At 35.3% G+C, this 23174-nt stretch overlaps 1 protein-coding gene and 2 long non-coding RNA genes across 3 annotated transcripts; 2 read left to right on the top strand and 1 right to left on the bottom strand.

The window, feature by feature from the left end:
• Window positions 1-2299: 2299 nt before the first annotated feature.
• On the bottom strand, window positions 2300-4177 carry LOC118750880. Its single transcript, XR_004994452.1, has 2 exons — window positions 2866-4177; window positions 2300-2785 (listed from the first exon to the last, which is right to left on the bottom strand). It is a non-coding gene; the product is annotated as an uncharacterized LOC118750880 (long non-coding RNA).
• Window positions 4178-16106: 11929 nt separating this feature from the next.
• Window positions 16107-17834, top strand: LOC118750879. Its single transcript, XR_004994451.1, has 5 exons — window positions 16107-16192; window positions 16250-16570; window positions 16637-16706; window positions 16782-17088; window positions 17794-17834. It is a non-coding gene; the product is annotated as an uncharacterized LOC118750879 (long non-coding RNA).
• A 23-nt stretch (window positions 17835-17857) lies between these two features.
• Window positions 17858-19451, top strand: LOC118750877 (zinc finger BED domain-containing protein 4-like). The gene is made up of 3 exons (XM_036485611.1): window positions 17858-18113; window positions 18629-18821; window positions 18884-19451. The coding sequence occupies exons 2-3, from the start codon at window positions 18635-18637 to the stop codon at window positions 19309-19311; spliced, it is 615 nt and encodes a 204-aa protein (XP_036341504.1). The 5' UTR covers window positions 17858-18113; window positions 18629-18634; the 3' UTR covers window positions 19312-19451.
• Window positions 19452-23174: the final 3723 nt, after the last annotated feature.

Genomic DNA, 23174 nt, shown 5'->3' with positions numbered 1-23174 from the left:
AGTAGTGATCTAACCGCAAAACCGAACGCTTTAAATACACCATAATAATGATCCTCTGGTTCAAGACACTTCCTGGCAAACCTTTCAAATTTTGCCCAGACCTTAGAGATATCACGATATAGGAAACGGTATAGATGTTGATGTCGTTGAAAGCGACTTCCTGCAAAGGAACTCTTTTGAATATTTTTGCGGATATGTTTATTTTGAGTATTATAAACTACATACTTGTTTGGAACCATTACCACGATTTGAAGAATGAGAAATTCCGGAAGAAGAATTTACTTTTACTAAAGAAAAGGAATATGACAATTTAAATCGCGTAAAAGCTCCTTCTGGCTTCATCGAGTTTTTTGCGAAACTGGATGAATCGTCAAACGAAAACTTCGATTCATGTTGCCATTTAGTTGGGTTTTCAAAAGCTTTATTTGAAAAAAAAAATGAGTGCTATAGAACCATACTATTGCTGCAGTAACTCTAATCCCGATATTTTAAAACAGCGTTTCATTAGAATCAGAACATATTTTTCTTTAAACATTTTCAATAAAGAGGCATTTCTCACAGTTAGTTTGTATGTATTCCTCGACTCCGGAATTTCATCTTCAGTTGGAAGTTTTTACTTAAAATCTTAAAATATGTATGATAATTTTTTAGTGGAATACGTACTCATTTTTTTAACTGATCGGAATGAGCATTGAAGTCGATTGCATTTTTTGCTTAAAATTACTTGTTATTATTGAGATACAAGGTTTGTATAGTATAACTTCTCCAGTAAAATATTGCAAAGAGAGCGTAAAAGCAAAATAGAGCGTAAAATTGAGGAGAAGAGAAAACTAGCAGAAAAAGTTATTGAACACAAAACTAGTAAAAACTTGCAAGTGAATAGTTGTTGCACCGTTTTGGTATTCTGCTGTAAACATTTTAGTATTTACAAATCAGTTTTAAACTATTTGCCTTTACACAAAAGCACTTACACAGTCCAGTACATCATTAATATTTTGATTTCCACTCATTTTGCTTTTGTTTGTGCTAAACCAATTCAACAAATGGCAGCTTTTGACATTTATTCGTCTTCTTCTTCTGCTAGCTAATTTCTGCTAGTAAAAATGTCACAAGCAAGAATTCGCAACTCTCCCGTGTTGTTACGCTCTCGATTCAGTGCTCTCTTGCAAATTGTTTGGGTTATCATACACTTTTCCAGTAAAAATTTGCAGGTTCCAGTACAAATTAGTACTGACTATTGGTTACTATTCAAACCTACAGTTTCGCTACTCTTTGCAGATTTTCTCGACATACTTGTTCACATTTCTCACATTTGTTTCTCATTATTTTTCTTATTAGGCATTTATATGTTTAGGACTCACTGTGGGTCCTTTAAGATTAATTTTGTAAATATGTACATATAAAAACAATTGCGATATTTTATTTTATTTTAAATTATGAATTTATTCATGCAATTTTTTATTTGTATTAGTTTTAAGAACATGTTTTTGTTTTGTTGTATTCATTTATTGCATGCCTTAAACTTTTTTACTTTAAGTTATAATGGTGAAGGTATGCCTCATGAGGAACCGAACACCTTAAAAAAACGGTAACGCGCCTAAATGAATACCTCGAAGGTGGTGTGGAAAGTGCGTTAAAAAATTATTACAATTGCGCAAATAATTGCTTATATTCTACTTATTCAAATTGCTTATAATTTCTGTGTTCAATTGGCAAGTGAAAATCAACCGCAGTCCAGCAGCCGATGTTCTCAAAAACGGTGATACATATTTGAAGAACTAACATTTTTTTATTTGAAGGTGCACGGCGTACAAATAAAGTAGTGTCAAGTGAGAATGGGAGAGCCAGAGACGAGGGTGTCGAGTACGAGCCGCCAGGGATAGCAGGGATGAAAAATGGAAGTTTCAGATTGTACCTAATATCATAAAATAAATGCACCTAAATGAGGCAGAGTGTACCTGAAAAAAGTTACATCATTCGTTTGTAGACTTTTTTATTAATTTTATTTAAAATATGTATGAATACAAAAGATGGATGTACTTTCATTTCGATTAGGTTTTTTTTTTAAACTGGGCTTATATCTATACTATACTATACTATACCATAGTCTAATGAGAATCGGAGAAGTTTTGTTTTTGTCGAATTTTGACTACTGAAAAATATTGGCGAAAAAGACCAAAAACACACTTTGCGCAGTTTTCCTTTTTTATCCAGCTTTTTACAAAACATCGGGAAAAGCCGCTTAATTTATTCGATTCCCTTTAACATATATTTCCAGAAATAAAAAACCGAATATGGCTATTGTCTCAACTATAGAAGATATGAAATTTATTTATTTATTTTTTTTTTATGTCTAATAACAGAATGTTTTAACAGACATTAAGAGTATAATTAAATATAACAAATCAGTCTTAATATTATTTAATATTACTACTTAAAAGTTGCGTTTATAAGGTTACAAGAAATACAGATATTGAGCAGATATTATTGACCGGACATAAGGTAATTTTCCAAATATAATGCGGTTTTACTAGGATTGGTAAAATATATGTCTAACAAATTTGAGAAATACTTATAGTCCGATAAGGTTCTGTTTATTGGCGCGTTTGCACCATAAGCCGTTCTGCTTAACCCAACCTTGAAGACATCGAAGCGACGAAAATTACGACTCGGAACATAAAAATGGATTCTCTCAAGTAGGGACGCACAATCAATTTTTCCCGAGACAATACTCAATAAAAACGAGATAGCATGACAAGTTCTCCGATTGTGCAGAGTAGGTAAACTAATTAGCCGACAACGGGAGACATAAGATGGCAATGGTTCAGTAAAATTCAAGGAACATAAGGGGAAGCGTATAAATACCTTCTGCACCTTTTCCAAACGATTGATATGAACTGCGTGACTCGGTCTCCAAATAAAGGCAGCGTATTCCAATTTGGAACGCACAAACGCAGTATATAGCATCTTAATAGTATAAGGGTCAGTGAACTCGGAAGAATGACGCCTAACGAATGCCAGCATGGCAAAAGAATCAGCAATAGTTTTGTTTATGTGCAGAGTGAAAGTGAGTTTTGAGTCGAAGTGTACTCCAAGATCTTTAGTCTCACTTTTCGAGTCAAGGACAATATCTGCGATGGAGTAAGATGTCATAAGAGGCACTTTTGATTTATAATAGGATACTTTGTGGCATTTATTGATGTTGAGGGTAAGCCGATTCTGAACACACCACGTATAAAACCTGTTAAGCTGCGATTGAAGTTAGGCCGAGTCTCGTGAGCAACTGATTTCCGAATATATTTTCAGATCATCGGCAAACAAGAGAAACCTAACATTTGAAAGACAGGAGCTGATGTCGTTAATGAAAAGAATAAAAAATAATGGGCCTAAGATGCTTCCCTGAGGAACCCCTGAGAGAGCAATAAATGGCTTGGACGAAACACCATCAATAGTCACCTTGCTAGTTCTCAAGCGCAAGTAGGACCTGATCCACTCCAAGAAACCTGAGTGGATTCCTAAACATTCTAACTTTGTTAATAAGATATTGTGGGAGATTTTGTCGAAGGCTTTCGAAAAATCTGTGTAAATCACATCCAGTTGAAAGCCATTACGGAAAGTTGAAAAGCAATCATCAATTTGACGAATCCCAGACAAAGGGCTGTGCGTGCGAATAAAATTAATAGAAAATTAAACGTTTTCATATGCGGGGAACTTTGGTTTTTATGGTTTCAATAGATTAAAAAATGCATTCCACCAATTGCAAAGGTAGAGCGTTTGTAGATTTCACACCATCATTCGAAATGGGAGTCAGTCTAGGGTGCAATGACGTTTTATGGTAGAAATCAGTTCAAATTTCGATTATAAAAAATATAACAAGAATTATGAATTGGAGGATAGCTAAGTAAAGTGTTAGTTTTTCGCAGTGGCCATTATAATTGCTTTTGACCACTTTTCTTTAGAAGCTTCTCCCATGCCTACAAATAAATATATTAGCACGGTAAAGGAAAAAGAAAAATGAATCTGATCAAAGATTGTACCTAAAATCCAGTGATTGTACCTAATGTACCTTTTAGTCACCACACGTTGGATAAAGGTATAATTGTATTTCCTTTTTGGTTGTTGTTGTTTCCGACTGGGTGGGTGTATGATGTATTTTGGAACGAATTTCCGTCATCCCTTGTCAAATTTGGTTTGGAGACAAACCGGTATCGGCGTTGTGCCATCTTCAGTGGCATTTTTCGTTCTCGTACCTACTTTTTCATCCCTGTTGCATAACCGGGCAATCAAATTACATACACAAGACTATGTATCATATAATTTTTAAATAAACATATCATTATCTTTATTATACTAAATACCCGGCTTACATCCTGACACTACTTATTAATTACATTGGCACATTCTTATTTATTTAAATAAAGAAATGTTTTTATTGCGCATTCTTATTGTTAATACGGTGTTTACATTATACGATTTTACAGGCCATTTTAAAGGCGATTAGTTGAATCAAAAGTTGGCTGGTCCAAGAAATTTAGCAAATGCGCTTAAAAGCATAGAGTAAGTATACGTCTGTGTTGCTGCGTTTCTCCAACATCTTTCCAAAGGAGAATACATATTGGTGGCTATCACAGAATCCAGCGTAGTCCGATTTTTCATAAAATCTACGAAAAAGCGATCACTGAATCCGAACCTGTGTATTCAAAGCATACGCTGCGTTCGTAGCTTCGTAGATACTCGAATTCAATGATAACATTCTCGTAGATTTCAAGAAAAATTGGACTTCAATGGATTCTGAGATAGCACTGATTAGTTCGTGGCTTATGGATCGATTACGGATTGCAACGCAACCACAGTTGGGTTGCCGATGGACAACCACAAAACTGCCGTTGCCAATATAGCATCTCAGTTGCCATCTGTTATACGATTTCAGCCACTGGCCACCCAACTGAAGTTCGGTTGCCATCCGTAATCGACCCATAAAATCGGGATTGACTATGCCTGCATATTCTGCGCCTGTGTGCTCTGCCCGGTAACGTATTCCAGCCATGTCTGAAGTATCGTATGTGAAGCCTCCGTCTGACTTAGCAATTGTCAAAGGCATGCCAGATGTTTCATCGGACCACATAGTTTTGCGGCCATCGTCTTCTTCGAGTAGTTTCTCCGATTCCAAAAACTTTACAAACCTCCATCATGCGTGACTGATAAAAAGGATAGGAGTAATTGTAACGGAATACATCACATATTCGAGTCCATGCTTTAGTTAAATTTCTTGAACTCCTCGTCCCCGTTAAATCTGAAGAAAAAAATAAGCAGATGAGTAATATATCTTTTAAAAAGCTGAATTTGATTAAGTTCTTTGAAAAGCTTTAAAACAAGAGAATATCGATAAGAGCAACTAAAGGGTTGCACTTGTTCATATCGCTCATTAACTAAAACACTGTCATAACTCAAAAAATAATGTTTTTAGTAAATGATGCAGAACAAATTTCGTGCTAAAATCTTCCGCGCAGGAAAACAATATGCAAATTGTAAACATTACAGGCGTCTCCTGAAAATTCTCGATATGATAAATTTTATTTAGTGAGTCCCATTAAACTTAAGAGGCCTTGGAAATATCGAAATTCTTACTTAATTGCCAAACTTGCATTTTACATAAACAGCCTTATTATGAGCTCCTTTTTGCCCGAAATCGTCCACTTTTATTTTTTGGCTTAAGTGTATTCACTACGGGTGAATGAAAAAACTTCGGGTGAATTCTGCGGATGGTATCGACGAATGCACCACCGCCGATTCTGCCCTCGCGGTCGCTCCTGTATATTTGATATTCATTTGGAAGAATTTCGGAATTAAAAATATGAGGTTTGAGCCAGGTTTCGGTCAAGGAAATAATATTATAGTTTCAGTCAAAACTTTTTAAATATAAGTCAGTTAACCTCTAAACCTCTAACGTTTTGATAGTAAATACTGAAATTAGACTTACGAGCTAGTTTCTTGAATCAGAATTAAGATTAGAAATTTTAGCTACGTTGTTATTACTTTTATAAGGTTTATACTGAACTCGCGAACAGGCTCCCGGTCGGCCAAAATTAATTATTTAGAAGTGAATCAAAATCTTCGGCAGTTACATCAATTTCAAAAGATGAAATATTTGATCGTTTTTAAAATTAAATTTGCGAATAAATACTTTTTAGTTTTAATCTTAGTCGATATGTAGGACTTTATATCATCCGGAGAAGTGTCTTTAGCAAATCTAGAGACAAAGATTGATCTTCTCGGAGGAATTACAACCAACTTTTTGGTAGTGACTTCAGATATATGGGATTCCGAGTTATTCAGATGATCAATGTTAGATAGGGCAGCTTTAGATGTCCATGGTAACACTGTTAGATCAACAGTTTGATTGTCGTTATTATTTTTAGACGTAGAACTAGTGGATATGGCTTCAGATAGTGGAGGCTCCAGTGCCTGAGGGTATGGAGAAGAAAGATTGATTAAATCTAAGGGCTGAGATGGAGGAGTTTTCTGTGCAGATTTAGTGACTATCTTTTTAGGTTGACTAATAACCCGTTTACGCTTATTTTCTCGACTTTCCTCGGAGTTTGGAGGGTTGTCGAGGTTTTTCATAATGCTTAAATCTCTCAACAAGCGCCGACAGATCCTTCCCGATTTCAGAAAAACTATTTCTGGACCGTCTAAAGAATTTAAATAAATTAACTTCGGTTCATCGGCATTTTTGACAAGACCAACGAAGACCCTTTCCCTCATTAATAGCGTCTAACACCCTACCGCTCAAACCAGCACATTTTATATGGGCAATCCCATCGCAAAGCCAGCATGACACATAGGCATCGCTCTTAACGTGACAGTTTGCGTAAATACACGACATATTTGAAATTATATCTATGGATATGTTTGTAGGTTTATATATGATATTTGAAGCCAAAAGGCAAACAGTTTTAAAAGCGATGTAGCAAAAGAAAACAATCAGCTGATAATTATAAGCTTGAATTCTATGTAGCGAACAGTTTTAAATACAATGTATTTTTAACACCTAATAAACACAAAGCAAACATCTGTGACAAGGATGAAGTAGCAGAAATGACAAACAGAGCAAAATAAATGTGCACAAACAAACACAATTGTAATTATGGATAAACCTGTAAGTGGGAAGACTTTTGAGAAAGTAACTGAGCAACTGTTCCTAGTCAGAAGTTACAGGATTTAGTCCGGAGTTTTTTTTCCTGTAAGTTCATGAAAAGTGTCAAACGATCAGCTGATATGCATGTCCAAACAAAAACAGAAGGCGGTGAAAGCAAAGAACCTTATATTTGTAAAAAAAAATGGAAGTAAACAACGAAGTGTTTGAATATGTATAGATTTTAATAATTATTTAGTGACATGTAAACAAACCGACTGACGTTTTTATAGGAAATAGTGCTTTTTGCGATCCCATGCCCTTCTGCATCTGTTCTCCTTTTACTCTCACTTGAAAGAGTAAAATTGTAGTTTGACAGTTCCACAGGTTTTAGTCTGAAGTTCAAAGGAACAGACTATATGTACGCAAGTGGGCTGTCAAACGCTCCTACAATTACAAATAAAAATGTTTAACATGCTCTATATGTAGCCGGAGCTAATGGCCAATATAGTGAAACCTCCCTTGGGCGGACACTCACCGTCAGTCATTTTTTGTCCGCCCAAGAGATGTGTCCGCTCAATGGAAGGGAAGCTTATTTTAGAACTTTTTAATGTTTTAATTAATTGAATAGTCTCTATTTCTTATTTGAATAAAAGTTATTGATATTACATCGTTCAAACAAAACTGTGCATGTATTTTTTTCAAAAGTACATATTTCATTTATGTGCGTAAGTACATATTAAGTAATAACAAAATAAAAATAAATATTACATTTCAGTCCATAAACTACATAAAACCATTGATTCATTACATAAAAAACTGGGAAATTGTCGATTGAATCTTAATGTCCGTTGATAAGAGGTTCGCGTCCGCTCAATAGAGGTTTTTGTGTCAATTTTATGCAAAATAACTGTCCGCGTCCGGCCAACAGAGTGTCCGCTTAAGAGAGAGTAATTTGTTCCGAAATTTATACTTAAAACTTGGTATAGAAAAAATGTCCGCCCAAGGGAGGTGTCCGTCTAATAGAGGTGTACGTTAGGAGAGGTTTCACTCTATATTTCAGCCACTTATTGCTGCAGCAGCAGTGAGAGATATCGAAGCAGTGCGTCTTGTCTGTGAATAAGAAAATAGGATATGAATTTGCATGCTCAAATTATACAATAGGTGTGGAGATTCCCGTTAATTTGGAAGACCACCCTTGGTCACGCCCAGAACGCATTTACGAAGAGGAAAAACCACAGGGATTGCAGTAGTTTTCCTTGCAATCACCATTGATGCTGCTATGCTATGAAAAGAAAGAAAATTGCATTATTCAAACGTTAAACACATCAAATCAATAAACTTCAATAATTTTTTCCATTTCACAAACCGAAGTACCAAGAAATAGAAACTCACCGCGATGCGATACAGAAATAAAAACCAACTGCATTTTCTTGGTAAACAACATTTTACCACAAGCGCTCAGAGCAATCTGATCCGCAATATTATTTTGTGAAAAATAAGAGTTAAAAAGAGTTTTTAAACATAATTATCACATTGTCTAATTAGCGCACAATAGTATGTTCATTTTTAGTCGAATATAATTGTATTATCTCAGACTTTTTTCAATGTTTTCTAATATTCGTTCTTTTGGCATGCAAAAGCAACCATGCGCTCAATTTCTTGTGGGGAAATTTGGTCCCCATAAGGGACTTTCACCACGAAACAGTTACAAAAGCAAAAACCTTTTCTATTGGTATACTGTGATATACCTACAGTAATAAAACTTTTTGTATGTGTGTATGATTCATATTTGTGATATTCTATACATTGATTTTAAGTATTTTTGAGGAGCTCCGGGTAACGGTCGCTCAAACTTGGGTGTGCTTAATGAACTGTCTGGACGGATGCGCTGGCCGGCAATGGACTCTCTATAACTATACAAACCTTGGTTTTTTTTAATAAAGACTTACATATATTCGGAAATTTGGAATGTTACTTGATAAATTTATAAAATAACAAAAAATTCACGTTTTTTATAAAAATATATCTTACAATAGATATTTTTTAATTTTAAACTTACAGTTAACTCCATTCAGTGCTATAATTTCGATTTGAGTTTTCCAATTTATAGAAATACAGGCGTTAATTATGTATTTAACTATTGATATTATTCTAAATTAAGCATTGATATTATACTGAATCTATATTTTGTTCATAAATGACACATATTTATAAAAATTTTATCCTCGAAAAGGACTTTTCATAATCATGAGGCTGCACACAAACCAAAAGTACTCCTCTGGGACCAATTGGTAAAAAACTGATAAACGGTTTTTTACTGTATATACTGTGAGAGGAATAGATGCCTATATGTATTTTGTTTATACTTACCAATGAAAAAGGAACTGGAGGTTGTCTGTCCGGCCAAAATTAATATTTATTGGGGCAAATGTCAAATAAAAAGGAATATAAGACAAAAAGCTTTTTCGCCCATATGAGCATTGTCAGCAAAGAAGTTTAACAACTGGTATAATGCACCGGAAGAAAGAAAAAGTATGGTTGTTTTTTTTTTTAGCATCACTAACACAAGCAAAAGGACTTGAAATGCTTTGGGTAGTTCCGGCCAACACAGTGTACGGTAAATGGGGGAAACCGAGAATATAAAACGAGCTGTTCGCTACGGGACCGCCAAAACGCTATTCCACGGCAGCACGTGCCAGAGCCGCATTCCTCGAAGTTTTTTTTTGTCGCGTTGATCTGTTTTTAAGTCCGCGTGTAAAATAGAAGATTCTCAATGTGCCGAAATTTTTTGAGTCAAAGTCCGCGCGTGTCTATGGAGAAAAAATTCTCTCTTATTTCCTAAATTCGTGTGAAGCCAACAGGAAGGAACTGGAAAGGGCCGCAGGGGATTATCCAGACCCAAAGTCCCGAAATTGCGGAAAAACGCGGATTCCACAATATAGACATGGGTAACACTGCGCGGCGCAATTGCGCTAACACCGTAGCCGGAGTTGCCGCGCCAACACCAATATATGGGGTAGAGGGGGTTCTAAAAGGGGTATATGTAAAGTTGGAAGCGCGGAACCTTATAGTTTTAAAGTAATTTGTTATTAAAGTTTGTAATTTTAACCAACTTGTATGGGACTATTTTACAATATATAATGCTCTTTCCACTAAATTTACACGTTATTTACACTTAATATATGTGCTGTTACAGTGAGCATTAGGGCGGGTCGAAAATCTAGTTTTTCTCAAATCCCTTGGTAATAGTGAAAATATATTGTATCATGAAGTCAACAACAAGCCTGCAAAATATTAGGCTTTTATTTCAGTTGTAAGAGCCCGCGCATCGACCACCAAGTGACCGACAGCACACTAGTCGAATAAGACCAATTCTTGTTAAAAATTCTGGGTTCAGCAAAAAGGGTTGGTGCACATTATTAGATAGTAAACCTGTTAACGCAAAGGATAAAGTTAAATATCATTTCTCGCAGCCCTTAAACTTATCGTTAATCTCAAAGTTATCTGTGTTCAATAAAATTGTAATTGTTCTCTTGGTAATTATCAATTGCACTGGCCTATTGTCAAAAGATGTATTACTGGCGTGCATTCAGGTCGCTGGTTCCAAATATTGTAATCTTTTTTTAATATTAGCTATAGTTTGCGAATTTTCGCAAATTTAGGAACAATTTCGGTAGCTCTAATAGAAAAGCCATTATTTTCACTCATCGTGGAAAATTTTTGTATATGCAAATGAGTATGGAAACACTGTACAGGCACAGCTTCTAGAAACACTAATTAGTTTACTTATGTTTATGCATACAATATAAAAATTGCAAATATAGGAAAATGACAAAAAATGTTGTTCAAAATTTTTTTATTTTAAAGTAATTTGTTTATAACCTCAACGATTTTCATCATATTATTATCATAAATCAGTAACAGTAAGTCTCGCCTTCAATTTGGTAGTTACTACGTACCGATCGGGTAACATTCACCAAAGTTATATCGAAAAAATTAAGTGGATCTCCTGTTTTTTTCTGAAAAAATTTCTCTTGAATTGTATAAATAACTTTTAAATGATAGAACCGAATTACAGAAAAGTGTGCCAGGATGTGACCTTTTTTTCGTTCAAGCTGAATGCAAAGCAATATCGTCCGATTGGAGAGTCCTCAAAAGGATTTCCCAGGATATGTTAAAGGCTATTACATTCACCTGCAGTCATTTTTTCGCATAATGAAATTAACTAAAATATTTATGTATATCTAAACACTTATTGCACGTCCCCTACTATCATATAACTGCAAATTTAGAAACCGTGAAAAATGTGCTACTTATATGCTTGAAACTACTATTAACTTATCAAGCGATTCCTAATCTTTGACAATACATGTTTGACTTCATTAACCACAATCTTGAAAACTGACCAAATCGGCGTAACCAAGTCAATGCTCCTTTAATAAACATAAACATCCGAAAACATTAAAACGTTTGAAATAAACCTCGTCTCACTTTTTTATATTTTTCACTTGGTTGCTGAAGTAATGAAGAATTGAAAATTCATAAGGAAAAGTTGTAGTTTTTGTAAGTTTTATCTTAATATCTTAAAAACTTGTAGACTTATTAAAAAATGATAAACGAACGTGAGGTACCAAATTTAATAACCCTTAATTTGATATATCGTCCTGTTTATACCAATTAACGCATTCCATAGATATTACAAGCCAAAGTTTCATTTTCAAAATTCATACACTTTGATTCAATTGCGCGGGCTAAAGATAAGTTTTAAATAAATCTTTCGTGGCCAATAACAATTGGCTTAGACCTAAGACATCATAATATTACTATTACAATACGGTCAAATGCCATTTATTTTCCCCCATACAAAATCGACCCAGCCTAGTGTGCATGATCAACCACATAAATACTTTTAGTATACTACAGCTCTTTATGAAAAATTTATTGTTGTTTAATTATTATAGGAGTACATGCAGAATATGTGCAAATGGCATCAGGACTGTGTTGCCACATCTAAAAAAAAACAAGGGTGGAAAGTAAGACCAAAAGAAAATACGATTAAAAGGAAAATACGATAAGGTTCTTTTATTCAAATAAAAATAAATAGTAGGGGGATCGGGGTTATATTTTTGCGTAGAATTCCTTTCTGCGTAGGCGGCCTTCGGCCGCGCTTTAGGATTATAACCCTTACCAAATAGAAATCTGCGTTTGGTGTGCACCAACTGGCGCTACCGCCCCAGTGATGTAGCTCTGAGAAAGGATGAGGTAACTAGAATTCCCTTTCTGTGTGGTATGTGTGTGGTGTGATGTGTATTATGGTTACTGGGTGTTTTATAAAAATGTCTTGTATATAATAAAATATAAAATTATAAATAAAATACATAAAATTATAGAATATATGTGGCGCAAAACAATTGCTCGTAAGCAAGAGTTCCCTTTCGTCAAACTTATTGACGCTATAAAATATACATACAAGCCTTAAAAACGTGTTTCAGTATTTTATGAGAGAATATGACCCCAATCTCCCTACTATTTATTTTTATCTGAACAAAAAAACCTTATCTATTTTCCTTTTTATCGTATTTTCTTTTGGTCTTACTTTCCACCTTTGGTTTTTTTAGATGTGCCAACACAGTCCTGCTGCCATTTGCAAATATTCTGCATGTACTCTCATAATTAAACAATCAATTTTTCATAAAAAGCTGTAATATATTAAAAGTGTTTATTTGTTTGATCGTACACACTCTAACTGCACATATATTGAGTGCAAATAACGTGTAAATTTAGTGAAAAGTGCATTATATATTGTAAAATAGTGCCATACAAGTTTGTTAAAATTGCAAACTTTAACAACAAATCCCTTAAAAACTATAAGGTTGCGCGCTTTGAAACTTCATACAGGGAACTATTAAACCCCGCCCCTCTACCTCCCATATATTCCTTAATGCTGTACTATAGGGTTACCAATCTAAAGCCCACCCGTGAGAACTAGGGATGGGTAAATTCGATATTCGAAGCTTCGAGATTCGAATTTTAATCGAATTTTCGCTCCGAAATGGCGAATTTTTGAAATCGAACTTTGAGGTGCTAAAATTCGGATAAAATCGAACTTTTCTAGAAAAAAATCGAATTTCGTCTTTATTTGCAAAAAAGCAACTCTGCGACTTTTTGACTATTCCCACACCACTGACACAACTCAGCGGCTGACTATTGCCTTTACTACTGCGCCTAATACTATGCCGCAAATTTGTTTTAAGCTGTCCTATGACAATTGTCAGTTTTATTGTTATGACCAGGGAACGGATTTTATGGAAATTGCCTTTTTTTCTGCTAAAGAGATAGAGTATTTTCGATTAAGAATGTCCCCGATTTAGCTTTCCCTGATTCCATATATACACATTTGATGTTGCCTTTTTTTGCCTTTTTTAAGATATTTGCCTTTTTTTGCCTTATTTAAGAATTTTGCCGCTTTTTGCCTTTTCTACCTTTAAAAACGGTATATATGATAATATGAACGTTTCAAACGTTCCATATTTAAATTGGGCTCCACTTGTATCAACTTACGTCGAGCGCACATTTAGTACATTCAAGGCTTTTCTTCGCGAAAATCGAATGAAAATGCTGCCAGAAAACTTCAAAATGCATCTTGTGGTTCAATGTTACTACAACTATACAGATTAATGTTTTATGAATTAGAAACTCGAAAGGATAAAATAGTTAAAGATTAAAAGTACAAATTTTTCATATAATGAAACTAGTTCATAGTTTTTCTCTTTTTACTTTTAATATAAACATTTCTAAAATAAATATATTTTTTGATTGTTCTTCGTATTTTCTGTCTTTTTTTAGTGCCTTATTTTGCCTTTTTTGCAATACCTTTTTCTTGCCTTTTCCTGCCTTTTTCGCTATTTTGTTTTGCCTTTTTTTGCCTTTTTTCCAATACCTAGTGCCTTTTGCTGCCTTTTTCGCTATTTTATTTTGCCTTTTCCAGCCTACTTCGTTACTTTATTTTGTCTTTTTTATAGGTTTTTAGGTCCTAAAAATCCGTTCCCTGGTTATGAGCTACTGAGTAAGTGACAACGGCGAAACAATGTTTATATTGTGTTTTAGGCGCAGTAATTGTGACAATAGTCATATGATGAATTTTGTCAGTGTTGTGGGAATAGGGCGGTTAATTTGGCGTCACTCTAGATGGCGCCACGTTTGACTTAGGGATGCAAGTAAAAAAAAAAACATCGACTTTTTTCTAATGCATCGATGTATCGTATATAAAAATCGATATTTTCGATGCATCGAATAAATTGAAAACATACAAGAAAATGGAACAATCGGACTTACAGCCCTATTCCGGTTTTGCAATAGAATGACAATTGATCATCCTTCATTGTCGTGATTTTGTCATTGTCGTTGCACGTTGCTATTCCTAACAAAAAATGACATGGTGAAAAGTTCATTGTTGTAGAAACAGCTGGTCAACGCTATTATTTGCAAAAAAGATGAGCGGTGAAACACCAGAAAAGTGAGTATTTGTGTGAAATAGATAAATTCGTATATTTATAACATTTATAAATATTTTAGACGTGCAAACTATGAGCGGACGACGCAGGAGCAGCTGCAATTTTATGTGAAGTTTTGTAGGGAGCATCCGGAGCTGCTCGTCTTCCACAAGCACGGTTGCGCAAATAACTAAAATTTGTTCTGCCATTGAAATTAGTTGATTTTTATATTTTTTCACAAATTTATTAAATCGTCGCACTTTTTAAAGCAACACAAACATATGTTTTTGCCTTGTCACCTGCCCAAAAGGTCATGACAATAAAAATGACAATTGGCATGATTCGAGCTTTTGAATTTTGCTGCGAATACCAAAAAGCTGCAATTGTCATTTTTATATCAATTGTCATCGCGGTGAGTTTTGTCAGTGTGGCGGAATAGGGCTGTTAGATAAATTATTAAGTATTAACTCAAAGTGAAATATGTTTATTGATTTAAAAGTTGCAAATCCCATTTATAAATATAAATTCATGCACCGGTTATGAAAATCGATATTTTCGATGCATTGAATGAATTAATAAAAATGTGCAAGGAAATTGAACAATCAGAACTTCGATAAATGTTTAAGTATAAACTCAAGGTGAAATATGTTTATTGATTTAAATAGTTGCAAATCCCATTTATAAAAATAAATTCATGCACCGTATATGAAAATCGATATTTTCGATGCATTGAATGAATTAATAAAAATGTACAAGGAAATTGAAAATCGGAACTTCGATAAATGTTTAAGTATAAACTCAAGGTGAAATAGATTTATTGATGATATAAAAGTAAAGATAATTAATTGTCTTTGAATTGTCAGCAATACTCTTCTAATCGGTCAATCGGTTTCTTGGTATTCTTATAAGCTGCAAAATCATATTTATAATCTAAAAGACATTAATACAATGAATACAATACAATAATTTAATACAAAATGTATATTTGGTGAACATTCATTCGCATCAGCTGTCAAATTGAAATATATCGATGTATATTGAAGAGAAAATACAATGGTTTTATTCGATGATTCGAATAGCAAACATCAATGTTTCCAATGTGAATACTTCCAATGGTCGCCTTTCGCACTCACCTCTTTACACAATGTACACTTTGTTTCCGCATAAAGGAAAGGTTTTTGTTTCCGATAAGAAATTCAAATATTTTTGTGTTTATTTGTGCACCACAATTAAAGTTAATTTACAAAGCGTTTTTAGAGTTAACTCTTGTATGAATCATCAAATGCTAATGCTAAATGGGCGCGTGCGCGATGTCCGACGTTTTTGGCTGAACTGACTGGTCTCTCATTTGGCCCGATGATGGGAAGCGGCCGTGCGCGCTCGTTAATCATTTTTCGGACTTCACACTGCTGCGGCCACAGGATGCCCGCACGGCCGCTGAATTAAGTTTAAGCGGCGGCTTAAACACAATGTATCGATGTTTTTGTGCATGGATGTTTTTGTGCATCCCTAACTTGCCCCATTTCAATTCTGCAAATTTGCTTGCGTTTATTTTACACAGGTAAGAATATTGTGAAAATGTATACTATTAGCGTTATAAAAGTTTGGTTTTTTACAGCAGAGTCGATAATTTTATGCGCCGTATACACTTTGAGTTTGCTTACTGAATTTTTCATACATTATTACTAACAATGAGCCCAAGTATTGTGTGGCAGTACTACGATAAAAAAGAAAAAGGAATTGCGATCTGCGTAAAGTGCGGGAAATGCTTTAAGTACCACAGCAGCACAACCACGTTAAAAAACCACGTAGAAAAAGTACACAAAATTAAAATGGAGCTAAAGGAATTTAATTTATATATTTCAATACCGAAAATTGTTCCATTTATTTATAGAAAACTGGCATCATTGAGCTTGTGGACAACGATGATGACAATGAGGTATGAGTTCCCTAGGGTTTCATTTGTAATACATATTGATACTTTTCTGTTCACACAATTTTTTAGCCGAATCAAAAGAAGTCTAAATCTGTTTACCCAATACGAAATTCCTTTGAAAGAGCAGTATCATTTTCTGGTGTGTATGCATTAAAGAAATTTTACATCTCAACTTTTAAAATTTATTAAAGTTCTGTAATTATTGTAATATTAGATAACAGCACCAAAGGGAAGGAAATTTCAAATGCGTTAATGTATATGATAGTTGTGGACGACATGCCACTTTGTACACCTGAAAAAAGGGGTTTTTTAAAGTTCTGCAAAACGTTGCAACCTACATATATATAAAGTGCCTACTGAAAAAACAATGACGTCAAAAATTTAAACAAAATATAGTGCAATCCGATTAAAGGTCAAAAACGAACTCAGTCAGGCGAAATCTGTATGACTGACATCGGTCATATGGACAAACTCTTCGACTATGCAAAGTTATGTTGGAGTAACTATACACTTCGTTAAAGGTTAGTTCATCCTTTTTATCTGCGAAAAATAATTTTTGAGCTAGAAAAAGAAAAAGTGGATGTGGTCGGCCTTCATCCATTTATTCTGAATGTATAAAAAATTGTTGATGCAAGTGAAAGTGTGTTAAAAGGCGTTAAAGTGGAATTTTCAATAACGTGGATATGGTTGGAAAGATAATTAACAGACCTTTAATCTGATATGTATATCATATATATAATACATACATACTTCGGGAATAACTAAAAAGACCAAATTATAACCATTTTTTAGTAAAAATGTATGTGTTTCTAAAAAAATACGTAATTAACTGTAATAAAAGATATCTTTATCAGAAAGAGTATAAAAATACGTTCAATTTGATATATGATTAGTAATAAAAAATGTTCAATAACTAAAATAATAAAATTATATATCAAATTAAATGTATTTTTATACTCTTTCTGGTAAAGATATCTTTTATTACAGTTAATTACGTATTTTTTTAGAAAAACATACATTTTTATTAAAAAATGGTCATAATTTTGTCTTTTTAGTTTTTCTCGAAGTATGTATGTATTATGTATATGATATACATATCAGATGAAAGGTATGTCAATTATGCTTCCAACCCTATCCACGTTATTGAAAATTCCATTTCAAGATTTTCGATTCGTACGAAAACAAGAATACGCTCCATTGTATTTTTTTTTTATAAATTTTAACAGAAAACGATATGGTTTGTGTGGAGCTTGGGGCTTTTCCAGCTAATTTTAAAAAAGACATAGCAAACCTTAAGGAAAAACTTCGTGAAATAGTTAATAACTGGGGCATCAGCGATGATCAGATAATACCATTTGTCACTGACGGAGGATCCAATATCAAAGGCGCAGTGAAACAAGAATTTGGAGAGTCGAAGCACGTCACCTGTTTTGGTCACACTATCAATAACATTGGTCAAGCGATCATTCAAAATAACAATGACGATGCTATCGACGATGATGAAAACGAAACGGAAGGAGGCACGCTAAAGGATCTTTTAAAAAAGGTAAAGAAAATAGTAAAGTTTTTTCGAACGAGCGAGGTGGCTGCGAAAAAGTTGAGAGATTACCAAAAAAGCAACGGTCAGTCAAACTTAAAGCTGATTCAAGAAGTGAGAGCAAGGTGGAACTCTTATTTTGAAATGCTGGAACGTTTTATGACATTGTCTACATGTATTGCACAAGTAATTCTTCAGCTACAAATGGATAAGAACACGAGGGCCCGCACGCCTAATATGGTCACTGCTGAAGAAGTGGACGCTCTTAAAGAAGTAACGGATATTCTTAAGCCTTTGCATGAAATTACAAGTGAACTCTGCGTTAAAAAAAATGTAAACATAAGCAAGTGCATTCCATTGGTTGCAGGATTAAAAAAGGTTAGAGAAATAATTAGTAAATTGTTTCTAGAGTCATTTTGTACTTTTAAGATGACGTAGTAGACGTTGTAGACATTAACCAATAGATGAACAAAATGATTAATAATGAATTTGGCTGTAAATAAATCTAAATCTATATTTTACAGGCAACAATGATCATCGAACCGACTACAGCAATAGGCAAAATAGCAAAAGACGTCCTGTTGACCGAGGTCCAAAAACGTTACGCAAATTTGGAGGCGGTGATTATTTACGGTGTGGCAACAATACTTGATCCAAGGTACAAGAAGGCAGCCTTCGAAAACTCAATCTACTGTTCGCGGGCTGCTGCTTTTATTGGTACATTAGACAAATACCTATTTATCAGAAACAACTATTTCTGTTTTTTAAACTTTGAATAGGTAACTTATTAATAACCAGCCAAACCCAAAGTAATGAATCTGTGGAAAGTATCGCTGAGCTTCAAACATCGGACGAAGAAGGCATATGGTCATATTTAGATCAAAACATTAGCAACAGTCAATGCAATAGACGTAACGTTTCGGAAATAAATTCGGACCAGCTGCGAGCTTATTTAATCAGGCCAGCTGTTTCTCGAAAATTAAACAAAAACCCTTTAACAACTTGGCAGGCGTTGAAAAATGATTTTCCTTTGCTTTTTCCAATTGCCCAAAAATATTTGTCAGTTATGGCAATGTCAGTCCCATGTGAGCGACTATTTTCACATGCTGGACTTATAGCAACCCAGTTGAGGAACCGTCTCTCACCCGAACATTTAAATATGTTAGTATTTTTGCGGTCAATTGAGGAAGAAATGTGGGACATATGAGGCTATTAGCGCAAGACTTGGTCTTGGTCTGTACAACCACTCTTACAGTGGCCGTAAAAATAATAGCACTTTAATATTTGGACATGTTTTGACTTAATTTTAAAATATTATATATGTAAAATTCAACAAAATTTCCAAATAAAAAAAGAAGTTGGGTTGGCAGTTTTTTAGCCCGTTCAATTTTGGTATTATAAAATGCAAGTTTGAAGTAGCTACAAATTGAAAAAGTTTGAAATTTTTTTTGCATATATGATATTTGTTGAGGAATTTTTTATAAACAATTTATGAACATTGAACCAACAAAAGAAAATGAAGTCAAAACATGTCCAAATATTAAAGTGCTCTAATTTTTATGGTCACTGTAGATCCAAAATTTATTTTTTATTCAATTGTTGATTTTTTAGAACTATGTAAGTGGTACAACTTAGTTATTTCCAGTGTTCTATTTCGATCCGAATTCTTCAAAAGTGATGCAAACTTTAACGAATTTTGGATATGTATTCTTGTTTTTCTCAGTATAAATATTGATACATTGTTTTAAGGAAAAATGATTTAAATGAAGCGTATATTTTTTTATTGAATCTTGTGCAAACGGTTGAAAATATAATGTTTGCGAAATGTGTGAAACACGAATTTAATATGTAATTATCTATGTATACAACCTTGTGGTCAGCTGTTTAAGTTAAATGACATTTTGACCAGTTTTGGCTATTTTTCTTTTGGTTGTTAAACGTTTATAATTGTTCTATAAAAGTCTAGCACATTACATAACCAGCACCATATAAACCCACATTTCAAACACTTAACACATTTTAAACAGCTGACCTCAAGGGTATATAAAAAATATAATAAAAAATGTGATTTTAGACTTATTAAATTAAAGTACATAAATGCTATATATATGTATACATATGATGTACCTGTGTAATCTATAATAGGACTGTTCGGGATATTGTAAAAATGGTCTTGGCTTTGTATTTGCATTTGCAAATTATATACTTGCCACCATGGTAACCGTTGTTAATTTACAAATGCGCCGAAATATGCAAATGCAATACCATGTGCACATGATCTTATGGTCACTGCTGAACAGACCTATTATTTTGTTCCTTGTTTACTTAAAGATCTCGCCTTAAAAAGCAAAATCATACATTGTCATTAAATGTAAGAGGTTTTTATTCGTTGTATAAGTATAAACATAACAGAACTATGTACATATGGGCGAATTTCCTTTGTTTTTGTAAAGCAAGAACGTAGTTTCTATACATTTACATTTGTTATTTATTTTAATTGATATAAAAAATACATGACATATTTGATAAATATTTAAATTTTTATCTGATGCATTTTTGAGATATTTATGATATTTGAGAAAAAGATATTTATTTTTTTTTTTTGTGAAGGCAAAAGCCAGTTTCAAAAAGCAATTTAAGTGAAAAATGATTTTTTCATTTAAATTTAATATGGGAACTGACAGAAAAGATAATAATTTTTCACTTAAATTGCTTTAGTGAAACCGGCAGTAAGAAGAGCGATACGGATAATTAATCATATTAATGTAAGTTCAATTGAATCTCTTTCGATTTGAGGTATCATGCTCTCAAACAAACTTTTAAAATTGCAGTGGAAAAAATTGTTGAAAATTCGAAAAAAATTCGAATTAAATCGAATTTGCACCACCCAATTTCGAATCGAATAATCGAATGGTTGGGCAATGTTCGAAACTCGGAAAAAATCGAGTTTCAACCCCCATCCCTAGTGAGAACGCCAACAACTTATGTATCTATTGGTGGTAAACTATAGGTAGTGGACACCATCGATAGTTGATGATAGTTTTTTGGGTCACTATCGATTGTGCCGATAGTCATTTTTTCCGATAGTGCGCTGCCGTCGATATTCTCGATAGTGTAGATAAATTGTTTTAATTCGAACGCAGCTAAAAGACATGTAAAAATTACGTTTGAAGGTTATATGAATTCATTTATTTAAATAATAAATAATATAATTAATTGCAGGTTTCAAGTTGCTGAAGAATCTCGTTGATTTTTGAAAATTTTTTTGCTAACAGTCACTCATTTTTTTTCATATAAAAAGGAACTTCTCTATATAGAAGAACCCCATCAGTGTTGGTCTCCTTAGCGTGGGGATGGGGCTTAAGTGTTGATATTGTTGTCCTTAACCGGGACTTCCTTCTCATCATGAACTAAGAGGGAAGCTCCGTATGGGAACCTGTGGTCGATTCTAGCTGAATCCTCCCGGATTCCCATGCGGAGATCACCGCACCGACAAACCCTTTCCCTTTTCCCAACCTATCGTTTTCCCCTTCCGATCCCTATCCTTTTCATCCCCCCTAATCCAGGGTGTTACGCGGTCCGTGCCTATTGGGTTAGTTTGCAGCCGGGGGGGTAAATTTTCTAGGCTGTATTTTTACGGAGCCTACTCGACACCGGGCCGCCTCGGGTAGTAACGGTGGCCTTGCCAGGGAAAAGGGGCGCTACCCTGGTCGACTGGTCGTTTTCGCCCCACCACACCTCGAGTCCACCGCACTCTTCTGTAGAGTAAAGTGGACGATTATGAAAAAAGTTATGTCAAAAATCGCCGAAGTCTCGGACCTTCCGGGGGAGGAGGTTTACTCCCCCAAGTCCCAAATCGACGAGGACGCTCTGCTTCGCTCCAGCCAGGAGACGGTGGCTGAGTCGGTCTCAGGCAGTACCAGCCATAGTACTCCCAACCACAGCCCCTCACGAACCCACAAAACCAGTGCGAGCCAACGCACTGGGGGATCGACAGCGGGGAACTTTGATGCACCATCATCATCGGCAACTGCGAGTCAACGCAAGAATGCAGGTCGCGTACCTGAGGCCTCATGCTCCTCTCTGGCGAGTCGTCAGATGAACATGCGCCCATCAGGAAAGGCGACTCCTATATCTTCCAAATCGACACCTTCCGCCTCCAGTATCTCGAGACCGCAGGCATCGAGGGCCAAGTCTGCACTACCGACATCGGTAAATGCCAAGACGTACAGGAAGGCTAAATTCATCCTGAAAAAGATTGCGCAGAACCAGGAGGAGGGCATCCTGAACGTGCGCGACACTGACGACCGGAAAAAATACGAGGCGATCGTTGCCGCCTTTGATAGTAGCAAAGCGGCAAAGTCTCGCGTGGAGGCGGGCAAGACGAACAAACGCAACCGATCGCGAGACGACACCTCTAACGCTCCGAAGAGAAGCAAAGATGCGAGTGGCGTATCCCAACCCGTAGCGCAAGGCCCGCTGAAGTACAGCGATATAGTGAAGGACCACCTGAGTGTCGCACTTATAGACGAGTCGTCTAACTGCGGCAAACCAGTCGAGAGGCTAGAGATCGAGGTCCGGCTTTCGGGTTTGGCGATGGAAAGTACCCTAGCCAACCCCGAGGGCCCGATACCACGGTTCGATTCTGAGGAGGTCATTAGAGGTCATAGGGTGATCCGATGCGAGGACGAGTTCTCCAAGGAATTCCTGCGCAGGAGCATCACTGAGATCAGCGATGCTTGGTTGGGCTTAAGGCTCAAACTTATCCCGGCGAAGGACATTCCGACGAGACCCCGTGCCCGAATCTGGTTGCCCAACATGAGGATGGATAGGGCTAAACTTCTACAATACATCGCCATTATGAACCCCCGTGTCCCTATGATTAACTGGAGCGTCCTGAAATTCGAGGACGTAAAAGCAGTTAGCCAACCCGTGCTGTTCCTCATCACTGAGGAATCAGCAAAGGTCCTAGAGGAGCTAGGCCGCAGAATCCACTTCGGCGTGAGACACGCCAAAGTGAAAATCTTCCGGGGCAGAGAACCCGACGACGACAACGAAGGCGAAGAACCG

This window comes from Rhagoletis pomonella, unplaced genomic scaffold (assembly GCF_013731165.1).
Source record: "Rhagoletis pomonella isolate Grant_MI unplaced genomic scaffold, Rhpom_1.0 Rhpom_scaffold_00434, whole genome shotgun sequence".
Classification (NCBI taxonomy): Eukaryota; Metazoa; Arthropoda; class Insecta; order Diptera; family Tephritidae; genus Rhagoletis; species Rhagoletis pomonella.
This window is presented reverse-complemented; position numbering and strand designations above follow the sequence as displayed.